The 18,127-nt window shown below is 36.1% G+C and overlaps 1 protein-coding gene across 4 annotated transcripts in view; it reads left to right on the forward strand.

Annotated features, from left to right (window-relative positions):
* Window positions 1–18,127, forward strand: part of LCORL (ligand dependent nuclear receptor corepressor like) — a 179,228-nt gene that overhangs the window by 152,292 nt on the left and 8,809 nt on the right. For 2 of the 4 annotated variants that reach the window (XM_084626499.1, XM_084626497.1), the window contains exon 7: window positions 717–5,587. The exons of 1 other annotated variant lie outside the window; for it this stretch is intronic. In XM_084626499.1, coding sequence (XP_084482625.1) covers window positions 717–5,587 — 4,871 coding nt within the window. Of the gene's footprint in view, window positions 1–716; window positions 5,588–7,295; window positions 7,549–18,127 lie in introns of those variants that run through there. One more of the 4 variants, XM_084626498.1, reaches the window with a different exon arrangement.

Genomic DNA, 18,127 nt, shown 5'->3' on the forward strand with positions numbered 1-18,127 from the left:
CTGGGGTAAAAAAGGGAATCTATATCTTAAAAGAACATTAACGTCAGTGATGGCTTCTAAAGTTATTTCTATGGCCTACTAAGGTTGAATGTCCTTTTAAACAAATTTTTCAAGTTCATATTGAACATCTTATGGGCTGTGCTGCATAACACATACAGTAAGGAAGGGATGGTCTTGTGGTTAAAACACATAATCTGGAGTCAGAGGAGAGGGGTTCTCTCCCTGTCTCTGCCACAAGCATCCACTGTGACACTGGACATTGGACAAATCATTTTACCCCTCTCCATTTACACCTGTAAAATAAGGATAATACTTACCTCACATGTTTGTTGTGAGGGTTAATTCATTAATGTTTGCAAGGAAATTTGAAATACTGGATGAAAGATGCCATGAAATAAATAGTATTATAATTATTGTATTTGAGAAATGCTGGATTTCAAACAATTTTTCCTTTGTTGAGTAAAATGTTTTTTTCACTGAATATTTTCCTACTTAACATGCTAGAAATATTGTACTATATATAACATACATATCAGCTGTAGTGAAATAGTTCTATTAGAAATTTGCAAATACGATAAATGAACTATGTAAAGGAAATGGAAATAATTTTTCCATGCCTTTTCAGGATTTCAGTCTTCTGTTTAACAGTTAAAACTGTAACATACATCATATTTTACTGTAATTTATTTTTTGTTTTGATTTGTTTTTGTTTTCAGTTCAACAGTTGGTGAAAAATCAGAGGAAGCAACTAAATTGGAAAAAGGAAAATCGGCACTAAACAAGGTTTTGGAATCCTTGTGCTCTTACCACTGGCAGCAGATTTTGGCTATTTTGAAATTTTTAATCCAAGACAAAAATGTTCCTTCACTTTGCAGTTGCCTGCAACCTCATATTATCCATTCAGAAATTCAGAACTCCCTCATTGAAGATGATATCCATGTTCCATTTTGTAGTTCTGATGGACATATGGTGACAAAAAGATGCTGTTTACAAAATCAAAATCCAAACACTTGTTTACCATCTCTGTGTGTTTGTAGTAAAGATTTGCACTGTTTGCCATGTCAGACTGTAGCTACTGGATGTATTAAGACAGTAGTGAATAAAAGGATTTCTCACAGTTGTAATCCTCATAGGTGCTATACAGGACAACTACAAAACTATAACAACAAGTACTCTGTGACGGCAGCAACTTGTACATCCTTTTCTTCAACCGAAGACTATGATTTGTCAAACAGCATTAAAAGTTCTAGTAGATCTCGCAGCCCATCACCCCCTCCATTGTCACCTGTACAAAGTAATGAAACTGAAACATTGGAAGGATCACCTATAGATTTTCCAGCTTTAGACAACAAATTTGAAATAACCATTAATCAACCTCCATCTCTCTTGCCAGCAGAAGGAAGCAATAGAGAGTATGAAGATGAAGGTAAACTATGCAAAGGAAAAGGATTTGGTTACTCAAATGAAACGCGGCTGTCAACAGATCAAGAAAGCAGCAAATGTGTTATAAATTCTGAAAAGTTTGAAAATGGTGAACATTCTGCCATTTTTCAAGATTTAATTGATCGTATTAATGAAAAATTAAAATCAATAGAAACTACAGATATAACAACCAATCTTGTAAAATTGTCTGAGAGTAACAGGGCACCAGAAAATGATAATGTAAAATTGGGGGACTTCATAACATCTCTATTGCACGATGCTAAAGCAAGTGATTACACTTTTATGGAGTTACTGAGCCAACATGATAAACAAGTGGAAAATAAAATTATCCAAACCAGATTTCGCAAACGTCAGGAAACTTTATTCGCAATGTATAATTCTCCTGATTCACCACTGATTAGGCGACAGTCTTTGCAAATCAAGAGGGAACTTGCAAGTCTTGATGAAACTTTTATAAGGAAAAAGTCAACTTTAGAGAGAAATGTAAAGAAGTCTACCAAAAAATATGGTAAAATGTCAGCAAACAAAGGAGACAGTTACAACATGTTCGAAGACAAAGCTTTAAAAAATCCTGACAATCTAGGTATGAGATGTCAAGCTAAATCCATGTCTTTGCCAGTGTGTCAAGCAGAATCAATGGGACTACCTCTGAATAATTTTGAAACTAACTCTGGTTTTGTAGCATTTTCAGAAAACAATGTTACTATAGTAGACCAGACTAACTTTGCAAAAACACAAGGAGATTATGCAATTGAAAAAGAGCGTGATCAGAGTCCTTTGAAGGGGGAATATAATGGAATCTTGGGCAGAACTAAACGTAACATTGTGCCTCCTGGATGGTACTCTGTATATGTAACAAATGACTTTTTATGTAGAAAATCCTCCAAAACAAAAAAATCTCCTGAAAATTTGGAGAGAGATAATATCGTTAAAGATCTTCAAGCTGAAAGATCTATTGATGTAAATAAGATTGTAAGGAACACAAATCTACAAGTTGTTGTGGAGCGCTTGGAAGATACAATAAACATAGCCAAAAAGACTAAAAGTCCATTGTTGGATAGTTATAAAATATCCAGTACATTTGAGTGTGATATGAACGAAACTGCTAGGAGAGGCCTACATTTTAACATGGGTGAAAAAGGATGTGCAGGACAGAGTTTCCTCCCCCAGTCTCACTTGTCATGCAGCAATACATGCAAAACAGAGTGTGTGCCAACAAGAAAATACAAAGAAGTTCTAGATCAAGGACTTGGTAACAACCTTTTGAAAACTTCATCATCTGATTCAGGCAGATTGACTTTCAGTAATGGGGATGTACAAACAAGATCTGAAGTTGGGGAGAGTGCATCTCTCCTAGGTTACTCTAGCCCAATAAAACTTATGTTTGTCTCAGAGGTTAATAGTAGTGAAGGAGTGAAATATACTTTAACTGCTGCCAGTGCATCTTCTACAGCAAACACCAATCTTTGTTTATTTCAGAAGCATCCAGACACAATATCAGGAAAAAAATCTAAAACAAGTGATCTTGTTCATGAAATCTGCATTGGAGACTCTGGATATAATGGTAATGAAAGTGACAGTAAAGAGGAATCAAATTTTGATAATGCTGAGACAATTGCAGATACTTGTGCAGCAGGTGAAACTGACTTAAATTATTTTAAGCAAAGTGAAGAAACTGTGGAAAAATCAAATAGTGGCAATGAACCTGTTTTAAAAAGAAAACCTGGTAGGCCTAAAAAAATAGGGCCTCAGGTTGTAAAACAGGTTAAGCGACCAATTGGACGACCTCCAAAGCCTAAAATAAACATGGCTGAAAATAGTGACCTTAGAAGTGAACCCACCAGTGTTGGGAAAACCACCAAATCTGATGTAACAGTGATGAAAGAAGTTATCAGTAACAAGAATATTACTGTGACAGTTGTTTTCGGAAGGTCAAGAAGAACTAAAAGGCATGTTTCTGAAGGTAATATCAATATAATTAATGCTATGCCTACACAACATGATTCCAATTTTACAAATGACTGTAGTGAACTGAGGCAAAATACAGAAACTGAAAGTGGTTTTGCAGAAATAGTAAAAGTCTTACAGAATTCTGCTACTGAAAATGAAGTCTCTGGGTCTGGTTATGAATATATTAGACCTATCAAGAATAATCCACTGTTACCACACCTTTACAGCAATATCATACAACCAAATCAGAAGCCTTTAACTATCACTAGAAAGCCTGGTAGACCAGCAAAGGTAAAAATCTCTGGCATATCAGTGACTGTTAATAGAGTTTCACCTCAGGAAAGAAAAGTAAGTATTAGTGGCTGCCTACCTCCATTACAGCAACAGCATGTGTTAGAAAAAAAAATATCACAAGAGAAGAATAATCAACCGTGCAATAAGATGAATGAAATAAAGAACGTTCAGAATGACACTACCACGGTTTCATCTGTGATTACTACAGAATCAAGAAAACATGAAATTCCTTTGAGGCATTCTGTTAGAGACAGAAGACCATCACTGCATTTCTTACATTCATTAGCATCTTCTAGCACATTTACTTGTAGAAGTGCCTTGCTACGTAAATCATATAAGCTCCGTTTGAAAAAAGCTAAGGATCAAAGGGAAAAACATATGCAATCAAATCTGAGGATAGTATCCAACGATACCTCAGAAACTAAAAATCCAGGGAGTGAAGAAAAGGGTTCAGAGGTAAATGAATTCAGGTCTGTTAATGAAATATCACTGGATCCCATTTTTTCATCAAATCCTTCTCTCAGGTGGTGGGCTACTTCCACTTCACGTGACTCTTTGTTGGAAGAACTAAATAATAGATTTGAACAGATAACTAATACCTGGTTGCAAGTGGGTGGAAATGAATTTGAAAAGCGTTTATATGAAAAAAGCCATCATGTTGAACAAGATTGTAGCATTAAAGTGTCAAGACCTTTGGACACCTGCCTTGTAGAACTTGAAGCATCACCTATAAAAATGCTTTTCCAGAAGAAGTGTAATATAAATGAACTTAGTACTTGGTTTATGCAAACAACAGAAACACAGTCCCTCTCTCTAGTGAGAAAGGCAAATGCTCGCAATCCTTTGGAAGTAATTAGTACTAGAGAGATGAAGATGGGAAGTAAACAATCTGATCTTAATACTACTCCTTTCAGAAAGCACTTTAAAAAGTTTGCACTATCCTCTCCTTCAGAGCCAGCTGGGAAATTACAAATTTTGCATAAAATGGTCCAGGCTCCAGTCTTAAATATGAAAAGTAATTTCACACTAGCCAAATTAAGAAGAACTGAATTTAAGAAGTTACAACATGACAGGTGGAGACAAGTGAAAAAAATGTATAATCATGGAACAGGTGACTGGAAATCTAAAAGGCGAAACTTAAGATTTTTCTGCCAAAGCCAGTTTTTTAAAAATACAAGTGGGAAAATCAGTGATGTAGTGTCCATGAACCAAGGAAAAAGTACAGTAAAAACCCAGCCCACTGAAATCTTAGAATCTCACAATAGAATCTTGTCAACTGGAACTGAAGTCAAAGATACATTTCTTCCACAGACAATAGAATTGTCGGACTTCAGCACACATCCTGGTTTAACAAATATTTTTAAATCACATTCAGAGATAAATGGAACAAGTTATAATCAAAAAAATGTTGGAAAAGCACAGAACCAACTTAAAATGAGTCAAAGTACATGGAGAGCCAAAACCTTTAAAGATTGTAGAATATTTCTGAGAAAACTCAACCATATCGAACAGCATAAATCATTTAAGTTAAACATTTACTCTCCGGAAGCTGTTGAAAATAGAAGCAATCAGACCTACACTGAAGAAAAAAGGCATTGTACTTTAAGGTCCTATTCTGGTAGGCAAGATGTATTAAAGGGAAAAGAAAAGGATGTGGAGACATGTAAGGGAACTAATCCTTCCAAAATGACTGCAATGCTGGATGACCAATTAGACAGCAAAAAATCAAACAAATGTGTAAATAATGAGAGCCCTGCTGCTAGTTCTGAAGTTCTTAACAAAATAAACATAAGAAAAAGACCACAATGGGAGACCACTGATATGAATATAAGAAAAAGGCATAAGAGACAATCATGCAGTACTGGACAAATGATGAATTATTACTCAAAATACCAACTAGGTAAGTTTCCCCCCTTCCCCCCCACTAATTTTAAAATACTCATTTTCGAGTATAACCGAAAGAGAAGTAGAATAGCTGGAAACATTAAAATGTGTACTGTGTGGGTCAAAAATATCCAGTCTTCAAAAAGTAGTATTACTGAACAATTTATAATACCAAAAGCATAGTGCTGAAAGTCCAGTTAAATTTTTTAAAATACTTTATCATTTTACTAAAGTTTGCCATTTGCTTTTACAATAGATATATTACACTATCCAGGCTGAAGATACACTTAATGACAAGCAATGAGCTACTTTTAGTAGCATAGTCTGAGCAAGACAGGTGAAATTCTGACATCATTAAAGTCAAAGTCAATTGGAGTTTTGTCATTGATTTCACCCATACGGCATAGGCAGGATTTCACCTATGTCGTCCTTGGTATGTCAAGGAGGAGTTAACTACAAAATATATTTACATTGAGATACAAAGTTACAGCACAGTTAAACAAAAGAATTCATTTTTTCTCATTTGACATTGATTGAAATACAAATCTATAATAGGACTCATAATTAAACAGTAAGATATGACCGGTAGTATTGTGTATTTCTGGGCAATTATTTACTAGAATTTCTGTGGTAGGTCCCGATTCGATGCCACTTGAAATCAATGAAAAGATTTCTGTTGATGCTGATAGATTTTGTAGTGATCCCTTAATATACAAAACCAGATGTGGAGTGATCCTAATTAAGTGAGACATACAATAATCACACTGAAATGCATTTGCCCTAGAATGTTGTATTGCTATTGTGAAATGCAATTTGTACATAAGAAAGAACAGTAAGATATTTATAGGGCATAATTGCGCAGGTTTGACGTTGTCATGGCCATAATATAGTTAAAAATATAGGGTCCGATTGTGAAATTCTTATTCATGTCTGTGAACCCTTACTAACATAAGTAGTCCTGTTGATTTTAATAATACTACTCAGGTGAATAAGTGCTCAGCAGAACAGTAAGGGTTCCACAACAGGGCCCATAATTACAATAAAATGAAACATTTACTAACCTACAATTATATTAGATTATCTGTCCAGGTAGCCCAGAAAAGAGAACTAATTTAAATTATTCAAAACAATGAAGCAAAATCTAATATTTCTCCCCTTGTCTTTTGTATCTAAGAAAACTGACCCTGGGTAAAGGCAAAATCTAATTTTAGCTGTAAAACGACACATTGAATGAAATTGTACATTGTTTAGAAAATGCAGCACAGAAAGCAACTGTGCTTTCTTGCATTATAAATAAGGTAAAGAGGGAAAATTATGAACTGTGTAAAATGGTTCTTATGTCATGCTCACTTCATGTAATCCTACTTCTGCAAAGGTAAATTTTCTACCTAAATTTATACTATCTTTTTTTCTGTGTGTGCTTCAAGTGCATTAATTTTGGAGTGCACACAAAAGAAAAAAATAGCTAAACCCTCTCTTGCTGTAATACAGAAAGTTTGTATTCAAATTATATTTATTTCTGAGTTTACTTTTTCTAATGACAACAATCTACAAAAAAACTGCAACATACTCTCATGTTAGTTCTGCTTAAGAGTAATTTTTACTGATAACTTTCCTCCTTTTTAGTTTGACATCTTTAGAAAATCTGATCACTATTTTAATATTGTTACATTATTTCATTTTAGACTTTGGTTACATTTTTTTTTCTTTTCTGTTATTCATAGTGTCTGTCCCATAGCTGTTGGCATCCATAGAAAGATGTAAAAAAAAGCTCACTTTTAGCATCAAAAGAAGCACTGATCTCAAAGAGGCAAATTTTAGTCAGCCTCAACCTGGTGTTTAAGACCTGATTCTACAATTGCATCCATGCTTGTGGATTTTTGAACTGGTGCAGAACCTGTCTCTCCCTCTCTCTTTCCTCCCTCGCCCCTCTCCCCATACCCCAATGAATGCAGCTGCAAGATGGGGTTCTAATTTGCATGCATAACTGTTTTCTGGCACATTTCCTGCATCTGAAAGCTTCATGTATATGGAAGCATCATTATGTATGTGTATATTCTTTGGCTTGCATGTGGGTGTTATAGGGTATCAAGAACTACATCGCTTGCTAAGATTTTCTGTATATTAAATACTTTTATATAGATAAATAGATATTTTTGTCAACATTTTCAAGTATTTCCTCATATCCGACTGCGGAATACCTTGAGTATTCCTGAAGGAACTTTCTGATGTCCTCTATCTAGAAAACCTGAGAGAAAGGGCAAGATGTTGATATTGAAAAATTTGTGGTTTCAATTTTTGTTGCAATCTGAGAGTTGTATAACCATACACAGGTGGATACTATTGCATTCTTACAGGTCAAGACACTTTTGAAAAAGAAGGTGCCCCTGTGATCAAGTCTCAGTCTGACTGCAGAAGAGGACTGATCATACTCTCATATCACATTTTGTTCAAAAAATGGCAAATAGGAGATACTTTGAACTTTATATTATGCTTCTGGCACTTCGATTAGCTTGTGAAGTGGCTGCTGCAATGACATATTTGGATATGTTGAGGGCTTGGTTCCAATGTACTATGAATCTCTGTTCTTAAACTTTTTTTTTTTTTAAAAAAAGGCAGTGTTGCATTAGACTTGTCTACACGAGCCAAGGATATCATATAAATACATTTTTAGTAAAGGATTTATGGTTCTTGCTAGAAAGGCGCTAACATGATTTCCCCTGTCAATATATTATAGACCTCACCTAGAGGCTTGGAGCTAGCTAAAGTATCCACATAGAGGCTCTGGAGATGGCTAAGCTAAAATAGAATAAACGATCATGTTATGATAAAACGTAACATGATATTGAGACGATACCATGTGAGGAATTCACCATATGATGAATGGTCTAAAGATTTTCAGCTAGAGGTACTGAAAGAACTCTTAAAAATGAGATCAATTATAATTATTTGCAACATAGGGCACCTTTCTTCATCCTATTGTGAACTTTTTCATTTCTGCCTTACATTTTGGCAACGAACAGAGTCGACAGGGGCTTGGAGATTTTAGAACAACTCCCATCATAGGTATTTGAAAAGGTTTTACTAGCAATGTGTAAAATTACCAGTAGTTTGATTTATTTAATTATTTTCAGATTTGAGAGCCCTGTTTTCAAATGTCGATATCTTAATGGGGTACACTCAGCTTAGCACTTCGACAAAATGGGAATTTACAGTCCTAAATACTGACTTGGACGTCCAACTACAGGATTTGGACATCCTGCTTAAGGAGCCCACATTTGAAAATTGGACTGTATTGTTCCAAGAATCTAATTGATTTCCATCTCTTGCTTTGTACAATCCCTTGCAATTTAAAACAATGTCTGCACTAACATATCAGGATAACAGCAGCCAAGATTTTTCTCAAACTTCCCTTCTCATTCCAGAAAGATTCTTGGATTTTAAAAGTTATATTGAAGTCTGTCTATTTCTGTTTTGGTACTATAGTCCAGTTAACATCTGGACTCCATTGTACTAGGCATTTTACAAGCACATTGGAAGACATAATCCCTGCTCCAAAGAGCTAAGGACAAATAAATAAAATCTTAGAGAGTGCATTCAGCTTTTTAACACATGGAGAGGCTTATTCTATGCTCTAGGTGTGGAACAAGTGAGGCATATGTTTCTAGTATATGAGGTCACATTAAGTGCAAAATAATCTGCTGAAATCAGAGGAATACTAATGAAAGTAGTTGGACTCAGGATATTTCCACCTGTAGATTTTCAGAGCAAACACATGCAGTTCATTTCATGAACTGTAATTACCTAAGTCATTGGCACCCAACTGTTATCAGTCAAGGAGTCATTTTATCATTGAACAGAATCACAGAGATATAAAAGAATGTAACAAGTGAAAATAAAATTGTATATAACAGTTATTAAAATTAATAGCTACTTTCAATTAAATGCATGTTTCTTAAAGTTAAAATGTCAAGGACAAAATTTTAACTTAATTTATTTTGCTAGCAGTACAAATATACATGTAATAAATCCTGTGTGTGTGTGCATATGTGCATGCCTGTGCGTGAAATTGCAGTTTTTTTTCTTGGACAATTATTGAATCATAGTTAGGCTGTTGCTTATCCTCTCACTGGAGAGAGCCATGGGCTGAGTGTCACTGGCCAGGCACCATGTTAAATTTGGCTTATCAGTACTACAATAGTTCTTTTAAACAAAGAGGCTTAACTCTAAATACTTCCACTTATTTTGTCTGCTAGGATCTCTTTATATCTTGGTGTCTTGTTTTTTCATCCTTTGTATATAATTTACACTCAAAACATTCATTGATCATTTTAAATCTTACTTTTATTTCAGTTTTTCTTTTAGGATGGTCTCAATACCTTTTCTTTAACTGGTATACTAACATTTGATTTCCAAATATGGTAATCCAGACAGATTCACACTCATCTTCTCTCCTTCAGCTACAATTTGGGGATAATTACTGTTAGGTTTTTCAGGCTCCTTTAATGAACTAATAATGCTTTTTAGATGATGCACTAGAGAAGAAATGTATTTAAAATCACCTGAGCCCCAATTCACCAAAGCACTTAAGCATATGTTTAAACTATAAATATGTGAGTAATTCAATTGAAGTCAACAACACTATTCATGGGTTTAAGTGATTTGCTGAATTGGGCTTTGGAGAATGCTCCCAAATCCATTAATTGGAGAATCATTAAACTACGAGTGTAGATCTGTGTAAAATATTATTTTATAAGAAATTATTTTATATATTAATATATATATATTATTTTATAAGAAATGCAGGTAAGTACTGTATTGTTTTATCCAGCCATGGTTTAAAATCTTGATCCAGATAAATGACTAATTTGAAAAATGATTGATAAATAATCATCTAACAGAAATTCAGGAAGGTAAAAAGTTCTAACCTGGCAGATCTAAGAGGCATTTTTCAAGGGCAGGACTAGTAAAAATAAATATACAGTAGAACCTTGGAGTTATGAACACCTTGGGAATGGAGGTTGGTCGTAACTTTGAACAAAACATGGTTGTTTTGAAAGTTTATAACTGAGCGTTGACTTAATACAGCTTTGAAACTTTACTATGCAGAAAAAAAATGCTGCTTTCCCTTTATTTCTTTAGTATTTTATATTTAACAGTACAGTACTATGTTTGCTTTTTCGGGGGGGGAAGGGGGTCTCTGCTACTGTTGCTTGATTGTGTACTTGCAGTTCCAAATGAGCTGTGTGGTTGACTGGTCAGTTTGTAACTCTGGTGTTCGTAATTCTGAGGTTCTACTGTATAAATAAATAGCTTTATTAGAAAACTTGACATGATTCTGTTAGTTAAGCTGATCTAGAAGAACTTCATGGTGACAGAGAAATTGACCAGGGCTACATATCAAAATTGAAAGGAAAGAGCTGATAAAATTTACTCATTATCTTCTTTCACCATCAAAACTAATTCATGCCCTAGATATTGGGTTCATTTTCTACATGGTGTAGCTAAGGAGCAAAGTGTTAAAGTGACTTCCTAAAAGTTAATAGGAAGCTGCAGCAGGAATGGGAATAGAACCTTGATCTATGTTTGTTGACCCATACTTCATTTATTTAGACAACAGCCCGTCTTTTATACATGTTGGCTCAGCTCTCTGTAGTTAGGTCAACATTATAAAGAAGGTAAAGTTTGTAAAGTGTTTTGAGATTTTGAGATGAACAAACAGTGGGGCTCCAAATTTTTTGGACAGGGTAACTAAGAGATAGAGAGGTTCAAGATCTTACCTGGGAGGCACAATCAGCCTACTAGGTTAAGTATTGTCTATAAATCCAAGAAATCTGTGTTTTAAATCTTGTGATAGAACATTATGACTCCTAAACACTTTTAAGCCAATATTTGGAGAGAAGTTAAACTGTGCGCCACATGCAAACATGACTAACTTGGCTACATAATGAATGTACATATATTAGGTGCAAATTAAATGAGACAGACCACAGAAGACCGTATTTCCTTAGCTGCCTACCACCAAGTAATCTGTTGCATTGTCTATTCTTTAAAATTTTTACAAACCTTGTCTTTATTTTCCCACACAAAAGAATGGGTGCGGGGAGATGGGAAAATGTCAAAAATCAGTTAAGGCTGTTAAGTGACACTGAGGTTGAATGTTGTTCGAAAAAAGTTGAGAGCCTATGATCTAGACTAAGCTTAAACAAAATTTTAGACCAATACAAATATTTTATTTTTTAAACATTCTAATGGAAACTTTTTAACAAACATTGCTCAGCAATGTTTGCACCATTGCAGCTAATGCGTATGAACCTATCCAAGTGTTTTTATCAGAGGTAAAGATTTGGTTGTTTTCTTACATTGTATTTGATTTTTATGTGATTGTTTTTTTTCATTCCTCCACATAAACTGTATAACTGGGCAGTGATTTCATGCAATAAGCTGAGTGCCCTCAAATCCTAATCAAGGCCCTTCTCCTGCCATGAGTAGCACTCACATATGAACTGCTGCATTCACATGAAGCCCCTTAGACTTCAGTGGGGCTTCACCCAGGAGCAGCAGTCTGCATGTGTGCTATGCATTGTAGGATCAGGGCCTACATGTTTGCCTTCAGTGGGAACTGAGGGCCTTAAACACACTGTAGCATCTTACAGTATTGGGCCCATTGTGATCTGGAACAACTGCCTGTATTGAAATAATGGTGTGCTTATATATGAAATCTGGCAATGAAACTTCATATTTGTCATCAGTAGCCTGTAAGGTTTATTATCTGGCTATGAAAATGTTTTTAGGAGTTTTAAACAAGAACAGGTTGCAGTGCGGTAAGATTACCTCTAGAACCAAAGTTAAACATTTGAACAGACTAAAATAAATCCAAGAAGGAAGTCTCTACCTACTTAGGGAATTTCCAATGGACTATTTTAAAAAGGCAGATCCCTTCTCTTGAAACACTGCAGATGGAGCTCAGATTAAGGACACAAATCAACAAGACAATTAACATCGTCCATCATGATCCAGTGGCTGTAAATTGAGGCTACACAAATTCAGACTGGAAATAAGGCATAATTTTTTGACAGCAAGGGTTGTTAACCATTGGAACAATTTACAAAGGGTTGTGGTAGATTCTCCATCATTGACCATTTTAAATCGAGACTGAATGTATTTTTAAAATATCTGCTCTAGGAATTATTTTGGGGAAGTTTTATAGTTTGTGTTATACAGGAGGTCAGACTAGATGATCACAAGGATCCCCTTATGGCCTATTCTGTTGCCATGATATATGCAAATAGTTTTTAGCTGTGCAATATTGATGTGTGATAAAAGGAAGCAGATATCATTTCTGTGATGGTCAGTGGACAACTTTTAATAATATCCAGGCAAATCCTTACTCTGCAAGAAAAATAGACATTATAATGTGTTACACACAAGCTTCATTGCTCAGCTAACAATTAGAATTTAAATAAAATTCTTTCTCTTAATTGGCCAAAGTACAGTACCTTGCTACATTGTATGTGTTCTTCAGCGCCTCCTGTTCATATTCCTCTCATCTCAGTCCACCAGTTGTTATCCTGGATTACTTCAGTTTCCATAATTCCTCCATCTGTTTCTTTTGCTGTTTTTCTTCATTAGATCATCAGCTCTTGGCTGACTGGCTTGGACATTTTCTTCATACTGGTCTTCACCAAGCACTGTTCACTTCCTGACTTCACTCTGAATACTTGATTACTGATCTCATCTCTTCTACTGCTGCTCACTCCCTGCACTACAACCTGTTGAATCCAATACTCCTTTCAGGACTATCAGACTCTGACCTCTGCAGCTTTCAGTCCCCTTATTCCCTTTCTGATCTCCATTCTGTATGATGATCTCCACCTTCCCCCCCAACTTAATTCCTTCATTTTTCTCTCCCACTACTCTGTTTATCTCATCAAACCCCAGCCTCTTCTGAACCTTGATATCATCTTTCTACACTTTCAATCTTTTGCCACTGCGTGAAAATCCAGCGACAAAGTACATTTCCTGCACTCCAAATTCATTCTTCAACTTTGCACTGTTCCTTGTTAAACTCTGCTTTTTCATTCCATTCCTTAGGCATGAGAACTGTTTCCTTCTTCCCACAAGCAATATATTTCCAATCTTTCCTCAAAACACTGAGAAAGCCCTTTATAAATAGCCATTGCTAGTTTTTTAGCCACTTCCAGCTCATTGCAGGTCACTATATACCTTACAATTTGTTTGTAAAGCACTAAACATCATAAATACTAATTATGCAAAGGCATCGTGTGTAGTATTTTGTTTCTATGCTTCTAGGTCAGGTACTCTGAAAACTTTAGAATTCTAGAGGAGCTACTCTCCGTCTGCTCACCTTCCCAAGACTGTCAACAGGTGATGCATTCTGTACCTGCTGAGAAGGTGTAGCAACTCCAGTTTCCTCTCTTAATTTGTTTTCACTGTTGATGGAAGAAGAACTCCTTCTGACTACAATTGCATTGGTCACAAATTTAGCTAAAACTACTTATTGCTTTGAAGTATTTCTTGGGATTTATGTTCATGTATCCTAACGATATCTGTCTGGCCCAGTCTATCAAGTTTAAGAGAATATGACTATGGTGTGAGGCAACTACTGCCTCATTAAGCCTTAAGGTTACTTCCCTGTCTTGTTTCTTTTAGGTTTTGTGTGTCTCAAATATTTTTCCGTTTTTCTTTCAGGTTCAGCAGTTGAAACTTATCTGACTTACCCAGCTGAAATTAGCTACGTCTGTGCCTTACCACAAAACCCACACTATCTTGAGACTCAGTGCCTTGCCATAGTTTGTCTGATATGAGAGGCAGAGATGCCTTGAGGTGACTCCAGAAATCTCTTCAGTGGCAAGAGACTTAGGTCTTTTGTGCACATGAAAATTCCACCAGTTTAATTTAAAGGGGTTTTAAAACTAAATTAAACTAGTTCAAAACCCTGCATATATGCTCTTATTTCCATTTGAGGGGTTTGTTTCAGTTTGCTTAAACCTGTTCTAATCAATTTAAACTTAATCTATATAAAGGCAAGTTTATATTGATTTGACAATGTCTGCACAACCTTCTGTATTAGTTTAACTAAGGGCTTGTCTACATGGCAAGTTACTATGCAGCAAGCCAGGGTGCAAGCCTACAGTGAACCAGCTTGCTGTGCAATAATGTCCCATATGGACACTGCTACAGCATAGTGGAAGTCCTAGAGTGCAGCTTAGCACATCTACTGCTTCAAAGCTGGTGCGCTGAGATGGGCACCCGGGCTTGCCGCACAGTAACTCCCTATGCAGACAAGCCCTAAATCATTTTTGAATCACACTTGTAGTTAAACTGGTGCAACTTTGCATGTAAAGAGCCCTTTGTACTCATGGGCCCATTACTGAATAGCGTAATCGAATCTTACACATTTTTCCATTCAATTCTGTGCAGAAAATATGGGGGTGGAGTTGACAACCACTGTCACTTTGCAGCTTCACGCATAAAGTTATTTAGCACTCCCTATGTGATGTGATCTGTATGTTTCACATTGTAATGTGTGTAAATATGTATTCATACCATACATATGTTGTCATATGTGATTGTTCCTTTCATGGATTCTCTCACTTACAGACTGTTAGCCAGAGTGCTATTTTCACATATACCCAGAGAATTTAGTTGACTTCTTACCAGCACAGTCTGTATTTAGGCTTTTAAATTTCATAAGTGCTCAGTGCCCATTGACCTCACTTTTGAAAATCAAATCACTTATTTGGGATACTAATAAAGATTTAGGAGACTTACCTTCAGATACGTGTGTGGTAAAATCCTGGCAGTATCTAGGAATGTGTCGGTGATCTGCTATCCCTTTTCTCTAGAGAATTCCTGACCCAGGGTAGTCTTCCCCTGTCTCTGAGGTCTGCTTCTGATTCTGCATCTCTATCTTTCACTGCTATTTGTGTAAAAAGTGCACTTAGGGACATAGAAGTTTCAGCCAATGGAATGGTTGGTTTCAACCTTAATTACTCCACCTAACTATTCAGAAGTCTCAGTAAATTCACAAGCCACACGTGGACTGTTGCATCATATCTCTGAGTTAATCTCCATCCAGGTCATACTTGTTTCTTGACATTAGAGAGTAAATTATGAATTTAGATTAATCTAATTCAAGCTGCAGTATACAAAGTTGCATCCATCACAGTTGGAGAACCCGGCAGGAGAGTCAGGCCCTTTTGGATGGATCATCTCGTTCCACAAACAACAATGCACAGCATTGGCCTCTTGTGAAAACAAGCGTCCTGATCAAGATTCCAGTGTCTGAATCTCCTAATCATGTTTTGTCCTTTTTACCGTAGTTAAACCAATTTCTTAGTGCAATTGAGTAGAATAGGTGTAAGGTCTTGATTCTCTTACGGGATTCATATTTCCAAGGGAAACTCTCCTATATTCCCATCTGAACCACAAAAGACATTTCTTAGTAATTTACATGTTCTTTAGGTTTCCACTAATACACAGAAATTAGTGAGTCTCTGTCCGACTCTGGTCATCTGTTTCATAAAACACATTCCATTGAAATCCCCAAATAAGGGATTCATTGTGTTCATTACTAAACTAATGAATGATTTCCCTTCAACGGCTAGGTGATTTGTAGGCTTCAGTTTCCAGAACCTCTTAATTCTGATGTCAGTGATTCCCTTCAACGGCTAGGTGACTTGTAGGCTTCAGTTTCCAGAACCTCTTAATTCTGATGTCAGTGACTTCAACCACTGGAATGGAAACTTGAGACCACAATTATAATTTTTGTACCATTAGGGGAGACTACAGATTGGGTAATTATCCCAGTAAGATTTCCTTTCTTATTCATACCAATTTCAGCAATGGTTAAAGGGGCCTAAAATTTATATAAAACTAAAGCATACTAAAACTCTTGGAGTGTCCATTCAGCTTTGGTCTTTTGACACTGCTTGAATTAATAAATTTCTACGAGAACAATGTAAAGATGGGGTCTGACCTTTGATCATGGTAATTCTTGATAAACTCCAACTTCACAGTTCTGAGGTGACTCTCTAGGTCAGTCTGCTTGAAATAGAATTTCTGCATTCTTTTACAAATCATTGCTGTCTAGGCTAACTCTCAGAATGTCTGGTTTGGGGGCACAGTCTGGCTGAGTGCCCAGTTTTGTGCCCCTACAAATTTTACCGATTACTGGACATCTCTTAAATAGTTGTTCTGCTCTACTTTCTTTGCTTAGAAGTTTAAATTTAAACAGCAATGACTGCTTAAAAGCTACATATAACGGTTTCCTCTTGGCAAAAAGCTCTGGCTAATTGCTTGGTCTTTTATAGAACATCCTTGAAGCTTTTAAGTTTCTAAGAGCTGGGAACCTATTGCAGTTGGTACCTATATGGAGAAAAAAATTCCCGCAAATTGTGGTGGTGGTCTCTGAAATGATACATTTTAATAGACCCACCTTCACTCATGCACTTTCCCAGTAAAGTTGCAAATTGGTGCTTGCATTCTTTTATGCTGACACCTTTTGCTTGAAGATGAAATTGATGGTTAGCCAGCATTATGGTACGCCAGCATTATGGTACAACATGCCACCTTCTACCCTGGAATTTTATATCTCTAGGAATTCTGCCTGTCACAGACTCAAAGCATGAACACAGAGCGTTGATCTGTTACAACGTATACTTTCAGAAAACAGTTACTGGTAAGTATATCTCTCTTCCTGACACATCCCTACGCCTTCCATGCCCCACAACTCCCCTCTTCTCTCTTTATGTCCTTAACCCATATTCCCAGCATCCCCATCTATCCAAGATCTCACCAATTTTTTCAAGACAAAAAAGATTTCCAATCTACTTTTTCTCCACTGCCCACTCTTTCCACCATTTCCTCCCACACAACAGCCTTAATTTCAGTCTTGTAAGATGGCTCTTAGTGTCAATCTCTAACCCTTCATTCTGTCTCCTCAGCTCCATCCATTCTCACCTCCGAACTTCTGTCTGTTTCTCTCGTTTAGCTATTTTCAAGCCTGATTTTGTATCCCCTGTTTTTAAAAAGCCTCCCTAGACCTTGCATTGCTTCTCCAACTACTCTCTCATCTCCTTATGCATGCCATCTGTTTCCAGGGCCCTTTACTTCTAATTCTTGTGGATCTCCTACAGTCTAACTCCTGACCTCTCCTTTTACCAAAATAGTTGCTCCGTATTATAGTAAGAAATCATTTGACAAGTATAATTGAAACGCATGTTGTTTTTTATAATTTTTTGTGTTGTGTTTAGAAGCTCCAACAAAAAGATTTTCAATTTTAGGTACAACTAAACAATGTGTCACATTTCTGCCCAGGCTGCCCTAACGCCAACATACAGGCATTATGTAATCTGTCCATATTTGAAGAGATGTTGAATCTGGTGCAGCTGTAGATTTAAAAGATTTATATTTCGTCCTCTATATTTTATAGTAAAAAGAGAGATTTTTGTCCAAGGTAATATTTTGTTATATGATCTAGGGTTCCACAAGACCCCATCCAGTATTTTTGAAATCCTCCGTAAAATCTTGA

Source organism: Lepidochelys olivacea, assembly GCF_965140295.1.
Source record: "Lepidochelys olivacea isolate rLepOli2 genome assembly, chromosome: 4".
NCBI lineage: Eukaryota > Metazoa > Chordata > Testudines > Cheloniidae > Lepidochelys > Lepidochelys olivacea.